The sequence below is a fragment of the Phalacrocorax carbo genome, chromosome 3 (genome assembly GCF_963921805.1).
Source record: "Phalacrocorax carbo chromosome 3, bPhaCar2.1, whole genome shotgun sequence".
Taxonomy (NCBI): Eukaryota; Metazoa; Chordata; class Aves; order Suliformes; family Phalacrocoracidae; genus Phalacrocorax; species Phalacrocorax carbo.
The window spans coordinates 16,992,155-17,014,297 of record NC_087515.1 but is presented as its reverse complement, the minus strand read 5'-3'; the positions used below and the strand labels follow the sequence as shown (position 1 = coordinate 17,014,297).

Below are 22,143 nucleotides of genomic sequence, written 5' to 3'. Positions count from 1 at the left end.
CCTTTAAGATAGTGTTTCAGTGGTATAAATGGGCCTTTAGAGACAGATGGAGAAGAGTACATTTTCAAAATTTAATCAAATACCTTCTAGTTACAAAGCACAGATGTTCAGGGTCAGGAACACACAAGTGTAATATTGCTATAACTTGTCAGGCTACTGATGCTGCTGTTGGAATAACCCAGCCATTTGCAGGTTACTCATAAGGTATGAGAGCACCAAAAGGAAAATTATATCATAGTTTGCCTATGGGAAAACTTCTTCCTCAATACTTTCAGTCACTTGCCGTAAGTATTTACATACCTTACAGTTTTTAACTTTAATTTAAAATTGGTAAATGTGGCAATGATGGATGCTCACATTATTCATTTATGTGGCCAATGGCTTTTGAAGTCTTGCAAAGGTCTTGGGCCAAGAGATAACACCTGGGAATAATTTTCATGTGGTAATTATGCATCATGAAATTCTTCTTTTCCTTTTAATTAAATGTTATGCCTTACACGAAAGAGCCCCCATTTTTGCCTTAATTAAAAAAAAAGGTTATCGATGTTTCTCTGACACTCATTTTTAAAATATTTATTATGATGCCTTCTACTTCATCTCTGCTCTAGGACATATAAATGTTTGTTGGTTTTTTTTTTTTTGTACTACAGTTTGGCAATCCTTTTCTCTTCTTAATGTTTCCTTTACATAACTGGGGAATCCCATGCAAAGACAGCAATGCTGATCATGTAACATGCTTGTGGATTTTGTGGTTTCTCCAGTCCTGCTTTTAGGCTGCCAGGAGCCTCTTGCAGATGTATTTTCACTGAGCATTATACACATTAGTAGGGAGGACTGCATAAGGGCTGTGTAATTTTCTGTGGGCAATCTCACAAGAACATCCATTGGGCATGATTCAAAGCTTTACAGATAGGTGCCTGGATACCTCCTAATCAAGGCAGTTCCTTTGCGGTCCACATGCTCTCCTTTTTGTTTTCTCATACTCTGTTGCATATTTTCTACTTGTTTCCTTTTTCCCATTCTCCTCCATTCTACTTCCTCCCATTTCAACTATGTCTGCATGAGAAATTTTAGCTGCCTCATCTCAGCCCTTCGGTGTGTGGACTCCAGCTAACATACCTATGCCTCCCAAAATCCTTAGTGTTGGTGCAGTTGATACGGACTACTTCTGAGTGTTTTCTTCCTGTTGGGGGAGGGCGTGGGGGGGAGGCTGAAGAAGGCAGAAAATAAAGTTATCCCCACAAAAACGGTGTTTCTAAGATGAACTACACCCACACTATGAGCCCTTTGTCACGGTGCATAACACATCTCCCATAACTGTTACTGACTTGCTCCTTCCCTAATTATTTAACCCCGTTGCCAGCCCCATTCATTCAAATCGGTTGGGCTGCCTTCCTTCTGCCTTGAAGTGTGAACATAGAGGAGCACACACTCCCAGGAAGGGCTTTGTGAGCATCAAGAGCTTCTGCCCAGATGAGGTTTTGAGCATCTTGCGGAAAAATCGCTAGCTTGGGTCTCTCCCTTGCTTCCAAACTCACAGGCTCGCACACGGGTGTGTATAGGAGCATTTATTTATTGAAATGTACAAAGCACACGTATGAAGGGAGATTCAGTTCCTGCTGCGAAGGACCTGTAATAGGTAGACAACATCCCGGGGAAGAGGTGAACCCTGCCGACAGCCCCCCTTATTTTCTCCTGCTCGCCTTCCCCCTCTGCCTTGCTGGAGCCGGGAGAGGCAGCTCTCGTTTCACCGCCTTCCAGTGTCAAAAGCCAGAAAATCCGCTGAACCTGGCAGCACGAGGGAAAAAAGTAAAGTAAAATCGAGGGACGTTACCCCTTCCTCCCTTGACTCACGGAGAAATACGGAGGGGAGAGCACGGCTCTGGGCGCAGGGACCACACCCGCTCGGGGGAAGGCGCCCGGGGTCCGGCTCACCTCAGCGGCCCCCACGCCGCTCCCAACGGCCGCGCGGGCAGGGCGGGAAGAGGGGAGGTGGGGGCCCCGCTCCCCTTCCCCCAGGCGGCCCCTCACGGGCAGGCGGTGGCCATGGCCAGACCCCACGGCAGCTCTCCGGCGCCGCGGGGTTCCGGCCGCCCCGCACGGCGGTCGCGGGGCCGGGAGCACCCCCGGGCGCCCCGCTGGCCTTTCCCCCGGCGGCAGTCCCGCATGCGCGGGAGGTTGGGGGGAGGAAGCGGGAGGGCACCAAATTCAAATCGCTGCTGAGGAGGGAGGGGAGAAAACGGGGGAAGGAGGCAGCCGGGGGGAGCGGAGCAGAGCGGAGGAGGGAGGGAAGGGAGGAGGAGAAGAGAGTGGGAGGGGAGTGTGAAGACTCTAAGAGAACGCGGCAGAGGCCGGGAGAGGAGCACGGCGGACGGCGGGGAAAGACAGAGGTGTCAGAAGGACAGGGCGGCTTCGGGCACCCACGGCCGCATCGCGGGGTAGCCGCCCCGGCCCGCCCGCCGCGCTCCGCCCTCCCGCCGGCACCATGGTGGACAGGGGCCCCTTGCTGACCTCGGCCATCATCTTCTACCTGTCCATTGGGGCGGCGATCTTCGAGGTGCTGGAGGAGCCGCACTGGCGCTCGGCTACCGACGACTACAAGCGACAGAAGACGGAGCTGCTCAAGCAGTTCCCTTGCCTGGGCCAAGAGGGGCTGGACAAGATCCTGCAGGTACAGCGGGCGCCGCCGGGGCGGGGGGTGCCGGGGCCAGGGGGTGCCGGGCGGCGGGGGCGGGTGGGCGGCGACGGCAGCAGCAGCAGGTGCTGTCGGGCGCCCCAGAGCGGAAAATACCGCGCCTTTGGGCGGGAGGGAGAGCGGGAGGGGGAGGAGTGCTGCCGGGCTGGAAGGCCAGCCGGCTCCCCGGGAAAACCCGAGCGTAGCTGCGTCCTCACAAAGCCCGGTGCCTAAAAACTGCCCCTCGAGGGGGAGCGCGGGGAAAGCTCTTAATCATTCCTAACTGCTTAATGATGGAGTGATTAAATGGGGCCGTGTTTCCTCCCCCTCCCTCTTCCCCGCCCGCCCTCCCCCCCGCAAGTGGCAGAGGATTTCGGGGGTGAGGTCGGTGGCAGCGGCTGGCCCTGGGGGCCGGAGCAGCTCACGCACGGAGTGCGCTCCCGCGAGCCCGCCCGCTGCTAAACCCAGCTAGCCGTGAATGCAGCTCTTGTTTTAGCACCCGGTGTGGGTTTTTCTGCCTCAATGGATGTTGTGTTATGAGGAAGGGAAGGTGAAGCCAAGCGTCTTGATCCTCTTCTGTTTGGTCTGATTTCCTTCCCCCTCCTCTCTCCCCCCCGCCCCCCCCCCCCCCCCCCCGTACTGAATGCTCTCGTTGTGAGCAAAACGTGTCCGGGGGTCCCGAGGTCAGTCGGGGTAACTGAGGAAAAGGCTGAACGGCTCGCACGGAGGGATGCTTGCCACTCTTGTGCTGTTAGTTGAGCAGAATGACTTGTTCCCAAGCCGTAAGGAGTTGGTAATCGTCCTATCTTGCTCATCTGGCGGAATGCCTCTTCAAAGCTAATTATTAATCAATCGCATGTATTAAACCACAGAGCGGTATAAACTTGGGTAGTGCCTTTTTATGGATGTGGTGTCCATTAAAATGTGGTGGCAAGCAATAGTGAACCATGAAACGTAGGCTGCCCGGATATGTGGGGCTGCAACGGTGAGAATGAGTCATTGGGGACTTTATTTCAGAAATGATTATATTGACTAGATTTTCTGGTCATTGTGTTTTGGATTTTTAAAATTATTGTTTTATTTTTAAATTCACGAAATGCCTACTAAAATGCTAAAATACACAAGACTGGGAAAAAGGCTCATTAGCTCTGTTGGTGTAATCAATACCGTGCAGGCTTAGAAGAGGATACGGTTCTTGATTCTAAAAGTTTGTGGTTTATATTTTCTTCCTTCAGTTGGTGGCTGCTTTCTGTCTGCTTCAGATAGAGCTTTCTGGTGGTAGTGTCCATATCGTTACCATCTTAGTACCCTATTAAATGTGTTTTTGTGGTATACAGTGGAACCGGTGAATGGAGGCTTGAAACCCTAAAGGGATGTTGCAAAATGAAAGACACACTATGTTTTTTGAGTATACTTTTGCTGTTCTGGAATCTTATTAAAATCTTACTCCAGGTTATATCCCAAACCTGTTTTAACATCCTCAAGAAAAAAAAACCTTATTTGGACTGGGATGTGCATTAAGCCTGGCATGCTGAACTTGCTGCAGACACAATGCAGAATCTAGATTCTGGCTCAATTTAGGATGAAATTCAACTTGGTATGAGGAAATTATTAGTTGGGCTTGTTTTTCCCATGATCCTTATGACAATCCTGAAGCGGCAGAAAGATTTTTCTTAAAATACAAAACAACAAAAAATTGATTCGGTATTTCATTAGAATGGACTGTACACTAGAGCACACTGTTGAATGGGGATGGGTGCAGAAGCAGTGAGGAGGAAAAAAAGTAGGATAAGGCAAACTATGGCCAGAACAAAATATTTGTGCTGTGGGGAGATACTCAAACCAATGTGGAGGGCCTTCCCTCTTCAGTGTGCGTTAGCGCCCTGTGATAATCTCATATTAGTGTGATTTAAGTTTTGCCTCTGTACTACTTCCAGTCATACCTTACTTTCTGTGTCCATTCTTGCTGGTCTGATGATCTCATAGATACTCTGTTGTCGTCTTAAGCTCAAGTTAGTTAAAATCTAAGTCTTGTTCTCACTTCACTCCTACTGGTAACTGGAAACTTCACTGACTGCTTTCTTCTAGACTTGTAGTTTTGTTCCTGTTCTTACTCAACTTCTATACGAGAAGTGATGGGAAGAAGGGGAGTGGCATTTCTTACAGAGGAGGATGACAGGGTGAAATCTAGCCTAGTTGAAGCAAACTGGGGTGGGGGGAATCATGTAAGGACATCAGGATTTCATCCTGAGTGAGCTGTAAAGTGTATCAGAAATAGCCTTCATAGTTGTCCTTTCTCAACCACTATACATGCCGCTTCTGTTGCGTTCCACTGAATCTTTAAAATATTAGTAACATCTGTTCTCTTTCAGCAAACCCTGATCATCCTGTTTTCATATTAAACCTACAAATTGATTCTCTCGCAATACGTCTAGAATGTTGTTGATCTGAAAACATGCATTTCCATGCTTCCCGCCTTCCCTACCCCGACCTCTGTTACGTTCTTCTGAGCCTCTTCCTCTAGCCTTTTTCATAGACTCACAGAACTTTGTTCTTGGGATTTTGCATGATTTGACTAATCTCTCTGTTCTTGTGTCTTTTTTTTTTTTTTTTTTTTTTTAAATGGCCTTCAGTCTTCATCTTAGGGCATTTTCTCTTCACTCTGTTTGTGGTCCCCACTGACACTCTTGTGGCTCTGTAGAGCCACACTGAGGTTTGCTATTACTTCATTTGTGCTATTACTACTTTGATGATATTTTTAATATCCCCATTTAAAGCACACAAATTTTGAATGGTTGTTAGTAAAATGCAAGGATGCCAAGGAATGTTCAAGTTGAACTTACAATACTATTTTTGTTTCCAGAAGCAGCCTGAAAGGTGACAAGGACTGACTTATTCAGAGACCGACCTCTCTGCTGTCCTTGTTCCCCACCAGGTTAGCTCTTACGTTCATCTGAGCCTAACATTAGCTGTAAGTGCAATGGAAACTGTGTGTGGAATGGCTGCAAAGTTACATCTGTAGTGGGATCTTAACCACTTAAAAGGACAAGTAGGTTATTGGCACAGATTCTCAAGTCACATACAGACTGGTATCTCTGTGCCAATATTTTACATGATTAAGTGGGCTGTATTAGGTTAAATACTGTCTCAAGCTTATATTCTGAAATAAAGATTTTTATAACACATTACAGTAGAAATACACTGCAAGAAATGTTTATCAAAATGTGTTTAACATACTTTCAGGAAAGCTCACAAGCTGAGTATTGTAGGATATGCCAGAAAGAAAGCCTTTTTTCCCCAGTCCTGAGAAATGCCTAAAAATAACCTTGTTTAAAAACAGCTTTTAGAAGTCTCTTATGTGAAGAATCCATTTGCTTTTGATTATTGTAAGTACCCTATTACTTATCACAACTATAAGGGGTAATGAAAGTACTTAAACTGTTCTTGGAGTAATGCTATGTAGACCCTGATTTTTTTTCAAGGTGACTCATTCTGGACAGCGTATGGGCTGGTTGCTGCCTGCCTGTGCTCTTCTGGGTAAAGCTGATTGCTCAAATGAAAATGTGGCTGAGATGCTTCACATGACAGTTTATGTAGGCCTCCAAAGACACTCAACCACAACCATGTATTGACATAAGGAACTCTGTAACCTCTCCTCACTATGTACAGTTGCTTTGGAATAGAAATGTCTTGTAACACTGGAATATCTGCAAAAATAAAACATTTTTAATAGTGATATAACTGTGCCATATTTATAGGCATTGTAGAATCTTAAAATTAGCGTAACACTTCTGTCTGATAAGTCTATGGCTTGTCCTTGCCACTTGCTGCTGTGGCCTGAAGTTCTGGAACTCTTTAGAAAGAGGGAGCAGGCAGAGGTCCACAGAAATGACACCTTCACCTACCCTGCAGTAGGAATGAGTTTTGGAGACGGAAGCAAATGTAAGGCAATTCAGTCATTTCCCTCTTCTCCAGTTCCTTACTTTTACTCTTTATTGCTCCATCCTGATTGTGAAACATCAGTTTAATGGTGAAGGAGCTATTCGTGCAAGGAGGAACCTTCTTGACCCTCATGTCACTATTCACATGAGCAAAGGTTTGCAACACTGGGCCACATCTTACTGGGAAATCTCTCTTACTGGTCTACCACAGTCATGAAAAAATTAAATGCTTCCCATTGATAAACATCAAGGCTGGTGAAAAGAAAGGGAAGAATCTGCAGAAGAGTGAAAATGGTGACTTTCAAACCAGAGCAATAAAATGGAGAGAGAAACTGCTGGCTCCGTTTAGGAGCAGCAGACAGACATACTGAGTATAAGAACAAATAATTGAGGTCTTTATTTGAAAAGCATACAAGACACTAAACAGCCCTGAGAGATAACTTCAGAAACCTAAATGTTTAGACTTAGAGCCTAGTGCTATGAACAAACATTTAGAAGACTTTTAAGGAGAGCTTCTGCTAGGGTATTTGTGGCACACAGGAGGATTATGCTAAAGCAAACAACAGTTGAGTGGCTTTAATAGTAGTTTCTCCCCTCTGTTTTCTAAAGCCAGGATCTCTTCTCTGCTCACAAATACTGACAGGTGCATTTACAGGATGCTGGTTTGTGTTTGAGGATGCTGAAGTTTGCTTCTATTTTGTTTATTCTTAGAGTTTGTCAGTTTTGTAATAAAACTTCAAAAATGTTCTCTGATTCTAAGCACTGTTTCTCTCAATGCTTTACTTCCAAGCTGGTACCTCAAGGTTTAAATCTGTGTGTGGTACTCTTGAGAGTGTTTGAAAACTGTAGGTATCTTAACTTGAGCTAGGTTTTAAATGCTTTTCATTAGTTCCACATTTAATAAAGAGATTATGGCTTTTGCTTATGCTTTGTAGAGTGATTTATCTTCCAATATAAAGTTAATAGGAGCATACCTTTCACAATCTTTCCCTTCCCCTGTGTTCTTCAGGAGGTGCATAAATGAGGGTCTAGACTACTAGGGGTTGGTTGGTTAGCCTTTAACTTTCTGATCCGTTCCATCTAAGGTGTTGAAGGTGGGGGAGACAAGGTGGAGACTGAATTCCTTAGCTGGAATGCTGGATGAGCTGTCTCTTTTAAGACTTAAGAGTTTTGCACGGGCTGAACAAAGCTGAGCAGCCATCAGACAAAGGCAAGTAACTGCCAGTAAAAAACTTTTAAATGCAAAGTTAACTACATCTAAGACCTGTTGTATAAAAACTTGACAGTGCAAATTAACGCTTATGCCTGAGAAATAGGTTTTGCTAGATTTTTTTTCAATTGCATATCTTTAGTTATGGACCCTCTAAGTTCAGCAGGGATGAACTGAGATGAAAATGTAGGACCACTCTCCACAGTGCTCTGTGCCATCTCGAGCAATGAGTTATGGATATTGCCACTGCAGCATTAGGAGAGAAAAGCTATGGATAGGCAGTAATACGTTAGTCCACAGCTTTTATCGGTGTGTTTCTGCATGCAAAATTATATGTAAGCAGGCATGCTTTTCTGTTGTGGGTGATTCATTGTTTTTCTTTTTTTTTTTTTTTTCCTTCCCTTTTTCTGTGTTTAACCATTAAATTGTTTAAACTTTTTTGGAGCATAGTTAAACAAAGCTGATAATGCACACACTGCAACCTTGTCTGCTGATGGAGCAATAGCAGTCGATCAGAAGTTTTAGTTTTTCTCCTATGGGCTTTTCCTTTTTGCTGTTACAAACTTAATCCCTGAGTGCTTGCAGTACATTGTCCTTCTGTTATTACTTTAGGACAGAATGTATTACCTGACATGTTACGTTCTGCTACTAGGTGTGTTTTTCTGACAAGCTCTGCTCTAGAGACCGTGGTATGCAAGACCACTTGCAGGTTATCAACAGCTTGTTGTCCTAAAGATTTTGGAACCCCTGCTTTGGTTCATACTGTATATATGATTATTGCAAGATACTGTCTGTAGCCAGGGAAGATACAGTATAATGATGACTTTGTACAGATTTTCTTTTTCAAAACAAATTGTTGGTTTTCCTATTAATACTAATTAAACAAAATGAATTGTTTTGCTCTTCTCTGAATGCTGTTGACCTTCAGAGCAATCACATTTCATGCTGACACTGCAAGCAGATGTCAACATAGTAACATACAACCAGAAACAAGCTGGACTGCAAGTGGCAGTCAATAGTCTGATTAGCAGGAGAGCAAGTGAGAATGATTTTGCTCTTTGGTGCAACAGACCTGCGGATCACAGTGACTGTGTTTGCAGGGATTTTGTTTTGTGCTGACTCTTGTATGATCCTATGGATTGAACACCTATGAGCAAGTAGTTAAATTTCTTCCTGGAGTGTGTCTTTAGGTTTTGTTTAGTTCAGAATGAGTTCAGCTCATAAGCTCTGAATCTACTTTCTAGTATGAAAAAACCCATGGTAGCAGGGGACCACTGGAAGAGTTGCACTTTTAATCTAAATTAAAATACCACTGTGGTCATACCTGAAGCTCTTTATGGTGCTACAGATATCCTCAGGAGAGCCACACTTAGAGGCAGATTGAGCCCCTAAAACCTGGCATGCAATATGCACTCTCCATTTTTGCTAGATCTATTTATTGAATGGATGGCTTAGGCTTGAAGGCATAACTTCATCTTCCTTTGTTTCCTGTCTTCGTTCTCGTTGAGGTTCCTCAACAGCACTGATGGTTCTAGCATTGCTAGACCTTTTGTTTAAAACAGCAAGTTCTTTAGCAGGGAACTTCAGACTGGCAGTTCATTTTCTGTGTCCACCCATCATATTTTGTCATGTCTTTCTGTTAGCGGTCTTAGATTACTGTTATTAAGTTATGTACTTACCAACATCTTAATCGTAGGCAGGAGAGAGCCTTCCTAGGCATGCCTTGCCCTAGCAGCTCTATTTGCAGTCAAATCAGTAAGGAAGTTATTTCTTTTATTTTTTTCTTAATTGTGGGGGTTTTTTTAACCCCTGTTGTGGGATCAGTTGCTACAGATCAGCCCGTCTGTAAGACAATATTTCTGCCTTAACGAAAGGTAGATGCAGATCGTGATTGAGTAAACTGGCAAATACTAAACTGAATTTGTTCTGTGCTGGCATCTTACAAATATTGTGTAAGCAGGTTTCAACTGCTGAGAAACAAAACCCAGATCTGTGTGTCTCTTTGATATTTCAACAGGTGCAAAAAAGTCCCAGTTGGACCTATCAGAGATCTCTGATCCTTCTTAACAACAAAGATGTCAGTTATTTAACATTAATTTGGTCCCCAAAGTCAGTCATAAGATTGTAAGATAATGGCAGCTAATGAGTGATAGCTAATAGAACTCGAAAATAATTCTGCAAAGGGTTGTGAAGGTCCTGAGGTGGAAAGCATAGTCAGATATGACATAGTATTTTTGGTGGCTTGACTAAAATACCAAGTTCATCAGTGATGACTTCTCTGTGTGACCTCCAAGTGCTCATACTGCTGCTCCTCTTTTCTGCTCCCAACCTACTCCAAGGGAGTAGAAAAGCTCTGGAGGAAAGTTGCTCAAGTATGATGTGTGGTCCCTTACTAGAGAAACAGCAGCTCTAAGTATGTTTGCTCTGGCCTATGAGGGAAGTAGGGCTGATGTGTCTCCTCCTCCAGGCATCAAAGAAACAGGGGAGGTGTTTGGAGCCAAGTAGCTGTGTGAAGGGAAGGGGTCTAATCACACTCACTGGTACCAACTTCTCCCATGGCTTCTCTTGCAGCAGTCTGGCTGGAACCCTCACCTACTACATGCTCAGCTGTTACAGTTGCCGCTAACCAGCTTCACAGACTAATGCAAATATGTTAAAATCAAGTTAAATAGTTGAACTATGATAACTTGCCAGTTAAGTTAGAATTTCAACCTTCAGGCCTGTTTAAGTGGTGTGTACGTGACTGCAGAATGACAGAGGGCAGCTCTGTAATCAATGCTTGCCTTGTTGGCACAAGAGTTTTTGAAGGGCACTGGAATCTATGCTTAGAAAATCACTCTTTCTTATTGGTATCAGTGCACTCTGAAAGCTTTCACCTGTGTCGCTATCAATTTGCCCTTTAAAATACTACTTGCGTGTTTCCGCCTTAATTTTTTTACAGTTTTTGGGGTAGAAGGCAAGAGAAGGAAGAGGAAGAATAAAAGATTTTGAAGTTGCTTCTGTTGTAGCAGCAAAACCAGTAGCTAACTTTGTGTCTCTACGTGATTTGTTACAGTAATACTAGATTTTCAAGGTAGTCTCTTACCTAAATTGTGACTGTAGGATAACTGCCTTTTCACAAAGTTGTTACGTAGTCTCTGCAAGGTCCTAAAACTGTCAACTTGATTAACAAAATGAGCATAGATGTCTTTGTCTTGTGTTGAAGAGAAATAAAATACAGTTCACACTCTAAGAGTGCCTTGGCTTTATTTGCATGTGCTTTAAGAATGCTTACTCAGCTCTGCTACAGTCAGACAGTTGGTTATTTGGACAGATGTCCCTGCAGCTGGCTGCTTGTTGTTGTTGTTCCCCAGTGGAGATACACTGCAATAAAGTAGTTTCACTCTAGGCGTTGAGTAGGTGCTTTCAGCTGAATTCCGTGCATCTTTCTTAGGAAAACAATCTCACTTATATGAGGTCACTGGAGCTTTTCTCTGGTTTTGATGACTTTCTGAGCATCTTGTATGCTGAGCAGCTTTTAAGCTTGGGGGTTCTCTACTTCGCAGTGTACAAATGCTTCCTGTCTCAGCTTCTAAGAAGGTAATAGATGCCTGCCGAACGGTTAGAGATGTCAGTTGCAGGAAATCCAGGCTAGGAAGGAAAAGAGTGTGACAAACAGAAAGCAGCAACTACAGTGCTTGTGCCAGCTGATCCCTTGTTCCTTTAATACAGTAGCAGGAAGATAGAGTGGTTTGGCTTTTGTACATCCTCAGGGGTGGGACAGTTGAGACGTGACAGGGCACAGAGTCTGTTCATTACCTGCCACGTGTCAATGCAGTACATTATTCTCTGCCTTCAACTTGTCTCACTTTAGATGTTTAGGAGTGACCTGTAAACACATGGGAAACTTCATGAATCTGGAAGTGTGCATGGTCTGGTAGTCTTGAAGTGGAAGGATTTTTCAGTTGACTAAACTTGCCTTTTCTTTTATTCAAAACACTTCCTGAAAGATATATGCAATGGCTTTTTTACCATCTGTTTTTGCCCAGGAACTAAATGTGGTAAGGGACTGAAAAGATTATTGAAGTGTTATCTGCTCTGCTTTTTGTCGAAGTTATTGATTGGAAGCTGTCCTGGGAAGAAAGCCCCTTCTGTGTACTTAGTAATGGAGTGTTAAACATAATAAAATAGCAGATGATTGTGTTGTAGTGTTCATGGGGGTGTGTGTGTGTGGCTTTTTAATGATGTACTATTCCTGCAAAAATGGGGTTTGTGTTTATGCTGACACAACTGTGTTTTAAGAAATATTCTAATGAATATTCTAAAGCACAGGGAGCTCTAACCAGCAAACTGATGCTATTACCAGTCTAATTCAGTCAGCCAGCAGAAGAAACAAGACAGCATTACTTGCCTAGTCTATTACAGGTCTGAGGGTGTCTATATCGGACTGTTTCCCAGCGTGCTTATCTTAGTTACTGATCGCGCTTCTTCCGATCCTGCCATAAAGGTGCTGGCAGATCTCTGTATCTATATTTGAAAACATTTGTCCAGAGCAGCCTTCTCTCCTTCCCTAATCCTCATTAAAGATCAGTCTTGAGCGTAAAAATATTTTGTTTCAGGTTAAGCCCTGGATAAAGCTAAATATACAGTAACAGAAATCTCAAAGCAAATAGTGTTTCTGTGGAAGGTTTTCCCTTGTTACTACTCTTAACATAAAGCCGTCACCTTGCTATTCATACAAAGCATGCTGTCCTTCCTGAGGTTGGAAGCCTGCCTTGCCTTGTCTCCTCCTCCTGGATGGGTACAGGGAGAGAGATTAGCATGGTTGAGGTTACGTAAAATTTTTGGTTGGCCCTGTAAACTTTGTTTGGCCAAACAAGGTGAGTTAGTAAAGGTTCTACCCCAAAGAGTTAATAGCCAACAGCGTGACTTTTTCTTGCTCCAGTTCTGTAGTTCAAAAGTCTCCTTGATTAAAAATGTTGTTACATGTAGTACTGTGCTCCACCCAAGTCTGATCACTTTTAGTTTTGTTTCATTGACTTGATGCTGTTGTGACAAAGAGGATTTTTATTCTAGCATGTGTAAGCTCACTGAATTGCAGACAAGTAACGGTAGTTATCCCAGGACCTGCCTTTGGTTTTTTTTTTAAACTTGTTTCTCCTTAAGATAGGTCAGTAAATAGTAAATGAGATGTGTGATGCTTACTAGCACACTTTGACAGCAGCTTTTAATTTGCCTTCAGACAAGCAAGACCTTTAATGATGTATTGAAATTTGGGGATGAAATACAACAATGCTTGCGAAACAAAAAGCCTGTAACATTTTGGTCCTAGGTACAAGAAACAAACTGCAAACAGTTTTTAGGGTGTTCTAACAAAGTGACTTTCTGTAAATTTCTTAATCTGAAGCATGATTTTTTTGCATGGCTATAAATGGGAGAGAGCATAATATGCTGCTTAATGGAACATTCTTTTATGCTACAATTCATTCACTGAGTTGGAAAGCTTATTTAGGCCTCTAAGCAAAGTTTTTCAAGTCTGAATCACCTGCAGTTTTACTTGTCCTAATGAACTATTCTTATTCACTGAAAGTATGGTGTGGGGAGGCTTCATTTGAAACTCATCTTCCCCTTTTACTTCTGTGTAGTATCAAGGCTTTTCTGTCTAAAGATTCCAGTTTATACCACTTCATGGGTGGGTGAAAATCTGCAAAGATTAACTAGATTGCTGGGTTGCTGCTCCAGGTCTTGAGGCCTTGTTTGAATAAGGGGGGGGGGAAATCGCAACACTTAAAAGATATGGTCCAACCCCTCCCCATTGAGTAAACTAAACTCAGTAAACTATTTTTATTGACACTAGGATTGTTTTGGTTTAATTTAAGTCTAATTAAATCAGTTGCCGCTAAACTGAAATATATTATTTTGGAAACTTACTGCTGCATGGGTTAGCATCTGTTTATACAATCGGTACCAGCTCTGTTGCAATAGTCTCATGTAAACACTGTTTGGTTCTAACCCTGCCTAACATAGGTCACCCACTGGTGTGAGGGCTTGATTAAACTCTTGACTCTTCTGCTTCCACTTGCTTATCTCTAAAATGGGGACAACAGCGTTTTCCAAAGCTCTTTTAAAGGGGAGGTGGCTCCATTAGTCACCATGTATGTATTCAGATAGGAAGGAAGCCTAATCTGCTATTACAGATTATTCCAACTTCTTAATTTTTGCTGATGCAACACAAAAGTTGTTGAAATACTTTTTTTTTTTCCTACCAAGGAAAAGGCTTTATAAGCATATTGGCACAGAAGCCCTCAAAATTAAGCTGTATTAATGAAAGCTATGAAATAATCTGATAGGTTTTATTTCTGAATGAGAGTTAATCGGAGGCCAAAGAAAAGTTGGGGCACTAAGCATCTGCAGAACAGCTGCAGTTCTCATGCAGCAGTAACCTTTAGTTAATTTGTCTTCAAAACATGTCTATGTGGAACTTGGGAAAGTGAAAAGGAAACAGTTCTATAATTGCATTAATCACAAGAGCAAGGGAATGCTGGTACAGCACTGAATATGCTTTTCATCAAAATAGTTTATTAACTAGTTCATTAAACTGGAATCTAGTCCTGAAATTAATGGGGGGGGGGGGAAATCCATATCAATTGTTAAATTCTGTAGTCATGGTCTGTCAAAGAATCCAGCTGCTTTTTCAAACTGTTGGTGTTTATGTCCATTGCACAAAAGTGGAAAGGAGAAATAAAGTTAATCAGCATTAGTTCATTCAAGCATAGGATCTGCAAGTATCACAAATAAGTAGGCTTCAGTGTTCAATTCTGCAATGGCAAAATAGTTCTAGTTAACTAATTTGCTGAATTATGAGTTTCACTTAGTATTTAACTCTGCAGAAAGCCACAAAAAGGAAATAACCTTGTTGATCTCTTTCCATTAATAACCCTCACATTGTTTGTCCTATGAATTATGACTTATAGGAAAATTAACTGTCCATGTTATACATCATACACAAGCAAGTCTTCAACAGTGCATGCTGTAAAAATATTGACATGCCTCCAAGAGGTTAATATGCCTACAAATTAGAACTTTTTTTCCATAGGAAACAGTAACACCTATTTGTACTGCAGAGTGGAAGTAGAGCCATTTGTTCAAACGATTTTTTTTTTTTAATGGGCTCTTACCACCTAAGTCTCACTTGACTTCACATTTCATCCTAAAATAGAAACTATTCCAAAACTTGGAGGTTTATTGCAGAATCAATTCATTCTCTCGTTACAATAGTTTATCGTTAGTTGTTATCTTCACACATCTGGCCTGGGAGGTAACTAATAGGGCATGCTGTTAGCTGGTTGTTATGGCAAAGAGGTTAGCAGCAGGACAACAAGGTTTCATAGTGAGGGGAAACTTAATTCAACTGTAATGGTTCAATTTGCCAAAACCCCTCAAAATTCATCATGTAGCAGCTTACGACTACTTGATTTCAAGCAGTGGCTGTAAGTTCCTCTGTGCTTTCTCTTAGAGGCTTGATTTCATTTCTAAGGATGAAAACCGCTGATGTAGCCATGAGAGAGTTCATTATTACACACTTATGGTACAGGGACAGCAATAAATATTTCCAAAGGCCTGACTACTCAGGTTTTATGTCAAGTCACGTGAGCAATGAGCAATGCTGCCTTGGCCTCAACTTGCCTTGGTGAGGAGGAAGGGGCATATGCTTAGGTCCAACCTTGTTTGGGCTGAACATCCTTTTGAGGCCTTATTCTTGAATTTACTGCATGAAAACTGAAGCCTCAGACTTAGGCATTCCCTTCAGTAGAGGTAGTCTGGGAAAGCAATGGGGAGTTTCCATGAGGATGGAGAAAAAGCAAAACACAGAACTTGTTGCAGACTGTGCAATCAATAAGCGTTATCCAAATCCCAGCTGGGCAGAGTACAACAGGTTTCCACAAACACACATATACACAACGGAGGACTTTGTAGAAAACGCTTGTGTGTCTTTTGACTGAAAATTTCTCAAACTGCCTATTTTAAAAATACTCCTCTCTTAAAAGAGGATTTTATTGTAGGACAATAATATGCCCCCCGATGCATTATAATTGCAATAAGGATTTCAGATCCAAAATCTTATCTGTTACATCACATTTTAGAAATATTGACAATCAACTAAATCACTGTTAAGCTGGATCTTGGTTTGGATACAGAGGTTCATCTACACTACTATGCTGAATGCTTTGATTGAAAACTGTTTCATAGGTTGAGACCTGTTTTAATTCATAGCTTAATTTCATTTAAGCTCAGCTTTTTTGTTTTGTTCTTATACCAACACTGGGTTTTGGTTTAAATAGCTTTTGTGGTCGTATGTTAGAGTTTCTGATGTAGTACAAAATAAAGGCTGAGAAGTGATAGTATTGCTTTATTTTTGCCGTACAAATTGCCTTGGCTGACCCATAATAGTCTCCTCATTCTTGTAGCTCTTGTCTGCCCCTTCCCATTTCTTGCAGGCAGATGACCAGAATTGCAGAAATTGCGCCAGCTAAGTTTCACCAGTGCTTTGCAGAATGACAGCAAGACATCAGGAAAGAGATTTCAAGCATCTAGATGTTTCTTGAACTTTTCCCCCTTTTTCTTTATGTACCTCTGTTGTTGACATGCCTGAACTGTATGAGTGGACAGATGAGACGTAATGAAAAAATGTATCCTCTTTGCATTTACTGCTGTAGGTTATGGTAGCACTTCTATGTTGGAGAATGGGAATGGAGAGGCAGAATAAATTGCACTGGGTGACTAGGACATCTTAAAGCTGACCAATACCCAATTTTTGAAACATGGTTCTTTGTTAAGGTATGTTATCCTTGAAACTAAAGCAGTAATGGTTTAGTGTACAATTGGCCAGGACTGTTTGCAGGCCTCTCAAATCAGCTGAGAAATAAATGTTTGAAGGAGGTGTTTATATGTTGACGGCATGTCAAAGTCTATAATGTCACCAGACTTACAGGGTGCCCAAGTACATGGGTAATTTGAATGAAAGGTTGGGTGCATCCTTGCTAATGACTGAAATGATGCCACTAAATGACTATAAAAGATACAGCCAGTGTACTAGATGATTACTCTGTCATTTACTTTTTTAAGCTTACAGCACTGCTAGGGCTTATCACAACCCATGTGCTACCTGTATAAGACCTTAAGTTCTCTAAATAAAATTGATTACAAAACCTATATTGCTTTCAAAGGCAATAATGTCCAATTTCCAGATACAGAAGTTGTGGAACTCTCTTCTTACTTTAGGCTAATTGAAGGAGAGATTCAGTTCATAGCATAGACCGAAGGAGGAAATTATGGAAACTAAATAAATTTTAAGCTGTATTTTGCTAGTCATAGAATCATAGAATCGTTAAGGTTGGAAAAGACCCTTAAGATCATTGAGTCCAACCGCTAACCTATCACTGCTAAGTCCACCACTAATCCATATCCTCAAGCACCAAATCTACCCTTCTTTAAAATACCACCAGGGGTGGAGACTCCACCACCTCCCTGGGCAGCCTGTTCCAATGCCTGACAACCCTTTCAGTGAAGACATTTTTCCTAATATGCAACCTAAACTTCCCCTGGCGCAGCTTGAGGCCATTTCCTCTCGTCCTATCACTTGTTACTAGGGAGAAGAGTCTGACCCCCGCCTCGTTACAACCTCCTTTCAGGTAGTTGTAGAGAGCGATAAGGTCTCCCCTCAGCCTCCTCTTCTCCAGGCTAAACAACCCCGGCTCCCCCAGCCTCTCCTCATAAGTCTTGTTCTCTAGACCCTTCACCAGCTTCATTGCCCTTCTTTGGACACGCTCCAGCACCTCAATGTCGTCCTTGTAGTGAGGGGCCCGAAACTGAACACAGTACTTGAGGTGCAGCCTCACCAGTGCCGAGCACAGGGGCACGATCACCTCCCTGCTCCTGCTGGCCACACTATTGCTGATACAAGCCAGGATGCTGTTGGCCTTCTTGGCCACCTGAGCACACTGCTGGCTCATGTTCAGCCGGCTGTCAACCAACACCCCCAAGTCCTTCTCTGCCGGGCAGCTCTCCAGCCACTCCTCCCCCAGCCTGTAGCATTGCATGGGGTTGTTGTGACCCAAGTGCAGGACCTGGCACTTGGCCTTGTTGAATCTCATACCCTTGGCTCTAGCCCATCCATCCAGCCTGTCCAGGTCCCTCTATAGGGCCTTCCTACCCTCCAGAAGATCGACACTTCCACCCAGCTTGGTGTCACCTGCAAACTTACTGAGGGTGCACTCAATCCCCTCATCCAGATCATCAATGAAGATACTGAACAGGACTAGCCCCAACACTGAGCCCTGGGGAACACCACTCGTGACTGGCTGCTAAGTGGATTTGAATCCATTCACCACCACTCTCTGGGCTCAGCCGTGCAGCCAGTTTTTAACCCAGGGCAGAGTGCACTCGCCCAAGCCGTGAGCAGTCAGCTTCTCCAGGAGAATGCTGTGGGAGACAGTGTCAAAGTCCTTACTGAAGTCCAATTAGACAATGTCCACAGCCTTCCCCTCGTCCATGAAGCGGGTCACCTTATCATAGAAGGAGACCAGGTTAGTGAGGCAGGACCTCCCTTTCATAAGCTCATGCTGGCTGAGCCCGATCCCCTGGTTGTCCTGCAGTCTCTCTTGTGGAAGGATATAATTCAACTAAGTCAGATGGTTTTCTAGTGGTCCTCTTCTACAGGCAGGTGTGTTCTGTTGTTAAATCAACCACCCTATCCTGGAACTACTGTTTGCCTGTTAATTTTCAGATACTGCAGAAGTTGGGAAGCTAGGAGGGTTACATGGTACATTTGCTCCTGCTCACTTGTTTGTCTCACAGGAGATAATTCTCTTGTCATGTCAATGGTGATTATTTCCAAGGATATTTTCCATTAACTTTAGAACTCTCAGCCCTTGTTCTCCATGCCAAGGGACTACAAAAAAAAAAAAAAAAAAACCACAAAAAACAACCCACCAAAACAAACCAAACAAAAAAAAAACCAAACCACCAAAAAACAAAATAAATGAAAGAAACAAACAAAAAATAAGTTACAGCTGAGTAATAAACCTTCCATGCAAAACTCAAAAATACCAATACATTTTGTGACGCTTGTGTTCACCCTGGTAGGAATTAAGAGGTAATGGTGCTAGTTACCAGTGCTGATTGAGCAGGTAATCTTGCAGTATATTACAGCAATACTAAGACTTTCTCCAAGTAGTAACAACCGTAAGGACTTGCTGTAGCTAGAGTTGAATTCATTGCAGTGATCAACGTTTACATCTACATGAACTACTAAAATGGTCAGCACATGAATGTCTGGTTGTAACTGGGGGTGGGGGGGCAGGGAGAGGGAGGAGAGAAGAATATTCAATATATATCTAATGCTGGCACTATAGAAGTGCCCAAGGTATTTATTGTCACTACTTCTGTATCCTATTTCATCCTATTCATGCTTTGTCTAATTTTGATCATCCTTCCAAGCAGGGAATAGCTGGCACAATTTTTTTACCATCTCTATTCCCAAGAAATAATATGGAATTAATTTGACTGTAGACTCACAAATTGTTTCCACTGGACAGTGTCCTGAGGCCTCCAGACTCATAAATATTAGCCACAAATAAATTTTTTATGAGTCTTTCACGTTTGAGCAAGTACAAAGATGGTTCTTTGTCTCCTCTAAATTCATTATTTATTGCATGGCCTTCAGATAACAAGCTAAAACCAGGGTAGAGTGTGTATCTTCTAATTTTGCATGTAAAAAACCTTCTGCCCCCCTTCTTGTCTCTGACAGTCTAGAGCTATTTCTGGTTAATAAATTGAGATTGTGCTTGAAGGGCATGATTTCTCCTGCTCAATATGGGTTAATTAATAGATTGCCTTTCTAAAGGATCACTTAATCTGGTTAAATTGTAATTGAAAAACAAGAAAACAAATGAGCTCTTAAAAGAATGAAATTACAAGTGTTCCTATCTGTGACAAATGTGCATTCTCTACCTTGGTTCTTTTTTCCAACTAGGAAGCCTATGGAGTAAGAGAACACAGCAGCAAGAAGAGACGCCTGTGGCTCCAGTATTGTCTTTAACCTGTAAAGGGTATTCTCAGTAAACGAATTATTTCTTCTCTTCGCTGGGTTGTCAGTGTCAGCAGCTATGGGTTAAGAAAAACTTGATGCTTGGTTGCTGTTACAAACTGATCTTTTTAATATTGGCCCTCCACCCACATTGCACTTGCAAAAAGGTAAAGCAAAACCCAGGAGAAAAAAAATCCGAAGTGCCCAGACTTACTTAAGTCTCCACTCTGTTCCTTTTGAGACTCAGTCCACTGAATAACTTCCTGCGTTGTTTGACATGCATAATTGGTGGCATGTTAAAATAATGATGCCAGAGGGAGGGGGGGAAAAAAGTGCTGTTATCAGTGCTTTGAAGAAAGTGGGGGGAAAGCTCCTTTCCACTTAACAGAACAGTTGGAAAGAAGGTCTCTCCTGCAAGGTCAGGACAGATTTGTAGGTCACTAGCCTAATAAAGGTAGGGACCTGTGACAGTATTATCTCTTCAGTTTTATTTATGATGGCATTGTGTCCAAATGCAAGTACTTTTGAAAAACTGCTCATGTTTTTGGAAAATCTTGTAGTCTTTATGTAGCAGTACACTAACCCATAGCAAGGATGCTCTTGTTTAATCCTCTGTACATAGAAGTTATTCTGGGATTGGGTAGTGTGACTTTTAAAAAGAACAGCTAACCTGGTATAACTGCAGGAGCAAATAGGAATTCATTGGCTTACGCAACAAACTGTCGCTTTCGCAGACATATCTTAGAGCTCACTGTTGAGCAATTTGAGTTTGCTTTGGGATGTTTCTGTGTTCTTCCTCAGTTTTGAGCACTTTAGACCTCAGATGAAGCTTCCTTAGAACTACACTATTTCCAGAGTAAATAATTTCCAGAGTAAAAGTATGTGTGTAGGGTTAAGATGTGAATGCCTTCTAGTCTCTCCTTGAGCTCAGTCATGTTCTTCAAAGGACGTACGCAGGCTTTCTTTATAGTAGATTGATGCAGTTACTTAATCAAGAGTATTTTCCCCCTGCTAAAGACCACTTCTGTGTTTCTCTGTGTTTTGTAGTATCTTGTATGCCTAACTGTGTTTTAGTGCTGTGATCTTCAGGTGTTCTTACTAAACAGCCTGTTTTGCTTTCCTGGCTAATCAGTAAATTTAAAGGAATCTGCAGGTCTAATCCATGGCTTTCTTCACAGCAGGTACTTAATTACTTGCATTGAAATCTGGTTTCAAAGTCCAGTACAAGACAATGTATCCCATTCTGTGCTTTCTCCATCTAATAAAACTAGCAAGGCTGCTTTTAAAAATAAAAAGTGCTGGGCACATTGAAGTCTAGGAACAGGAGTTTCCCCAATCAATAGAGAGTTGTGACAAAACAGCCTAATAAGAAATTGAGACCAAGAACCATGTAAAAAGCCCAGACACAAATGATGTCTGGTTTGCTGTCCTGTTACATAACAAAACTATGCAAGTGAAAACCAGGCATGTATTTACATGCATTCTTTAAACATCAGGCTTAGATGTAGGGACAGCTCTGTATGAAGTGGCATGTGCTAGAGGCTCTATTAGGTAAGAAAAGGTATGCTTAGATGGACGTCCAAATGGCTGACAGACCAAAGTTACGCATAATGAAGGGAAGGCAATAGAGTGTCTTGGTTCTGTAATTCATTTATGCATTGAGACACACTGTTGCATGAATAGAATGAAGCACTGAGAAGGTGCCTGGGTAAACGAAGAATCAAAAAGATTAGCTAAACTTTCTCTGCAGAGCAAGTTCAATCTTGTTTTATAATCTTTTGGATAAAATGTGGTGTCTACAGTGCATTTGACCTATATATGTACCTTTCTATTTTGTATGCTAAGATACTGGTGGATCATTTAAAATCACTTTTAGCAAATTTAAAGAACTTCTTATAATTGCCTTGATTAAAAAAAAAAACACTGATATGCTGATATGTTGAAGCAGTTAAAAAGAAGAGTTGAGGAGAACTTAAATTAAAAAGTTCCTTTCTCTGAAGTCTGTGGAAAGCTGACAAGATAACACTCTATCTGCTGTATCAGTAGGAGTGTGAAAATACCATCTCATTCTGGATTAAATCTTGCTATTGCTTGAAAGAAACCCCTCCCCTGAAGTATGTAAACTCATATTTTGCCAGGATCTTTTTTTTCCCAAGTGGGAATTTTCAAAAGTTTGCCCTTTGATAGGAACTGTATTTTAAGATTAAACTGTTGATTGAAAAATGGAAAATATGTTTTCCCTTGCAATAAC

General features: G+C 42.2%; 1 protein-coding gene and 1 long non-coding RNA gene across 2 annotated transcripts in view; one reads left to right on the top strand and one right to left on the bottom strand.

The window, feature by feature from the left end:
* Positions 1-1,553: 1,553 nt before the first annotated feature.
* LOC135312456 (uncharacterized) lies at positions 1,554-2,602 on the bottom strand. Its single transcript, XR_010371989.1, has 2 exons — positions 2,512-2,602; positions 1,554-1,788 (listed from the first exon to the last, which is right to left on the bottom strand). It is a non-coding gene; the product is annotated as an uncharacterized LOC135312456 (long non-coding RNA).
* The window catches only part of KCNK5 (potassium two pore domain channel subfamily K member 5), a 36,439-nt gene continuing 16,595 nt past the window's right edge, over positions 2,300-22,143 (top strand). The window contains exon 1 of the mRNA XM_064446021.1: positions 2,300-2,671. Within this exon, the coding sequence (XP_064302091.1) occupies positions 2,486-2,671 (186 nt within the window). The 5' untranslated portion in view covers positions 2,300-2,485. The remainder of the gene's footprint in view (positions 2,672-22,143) is intronic.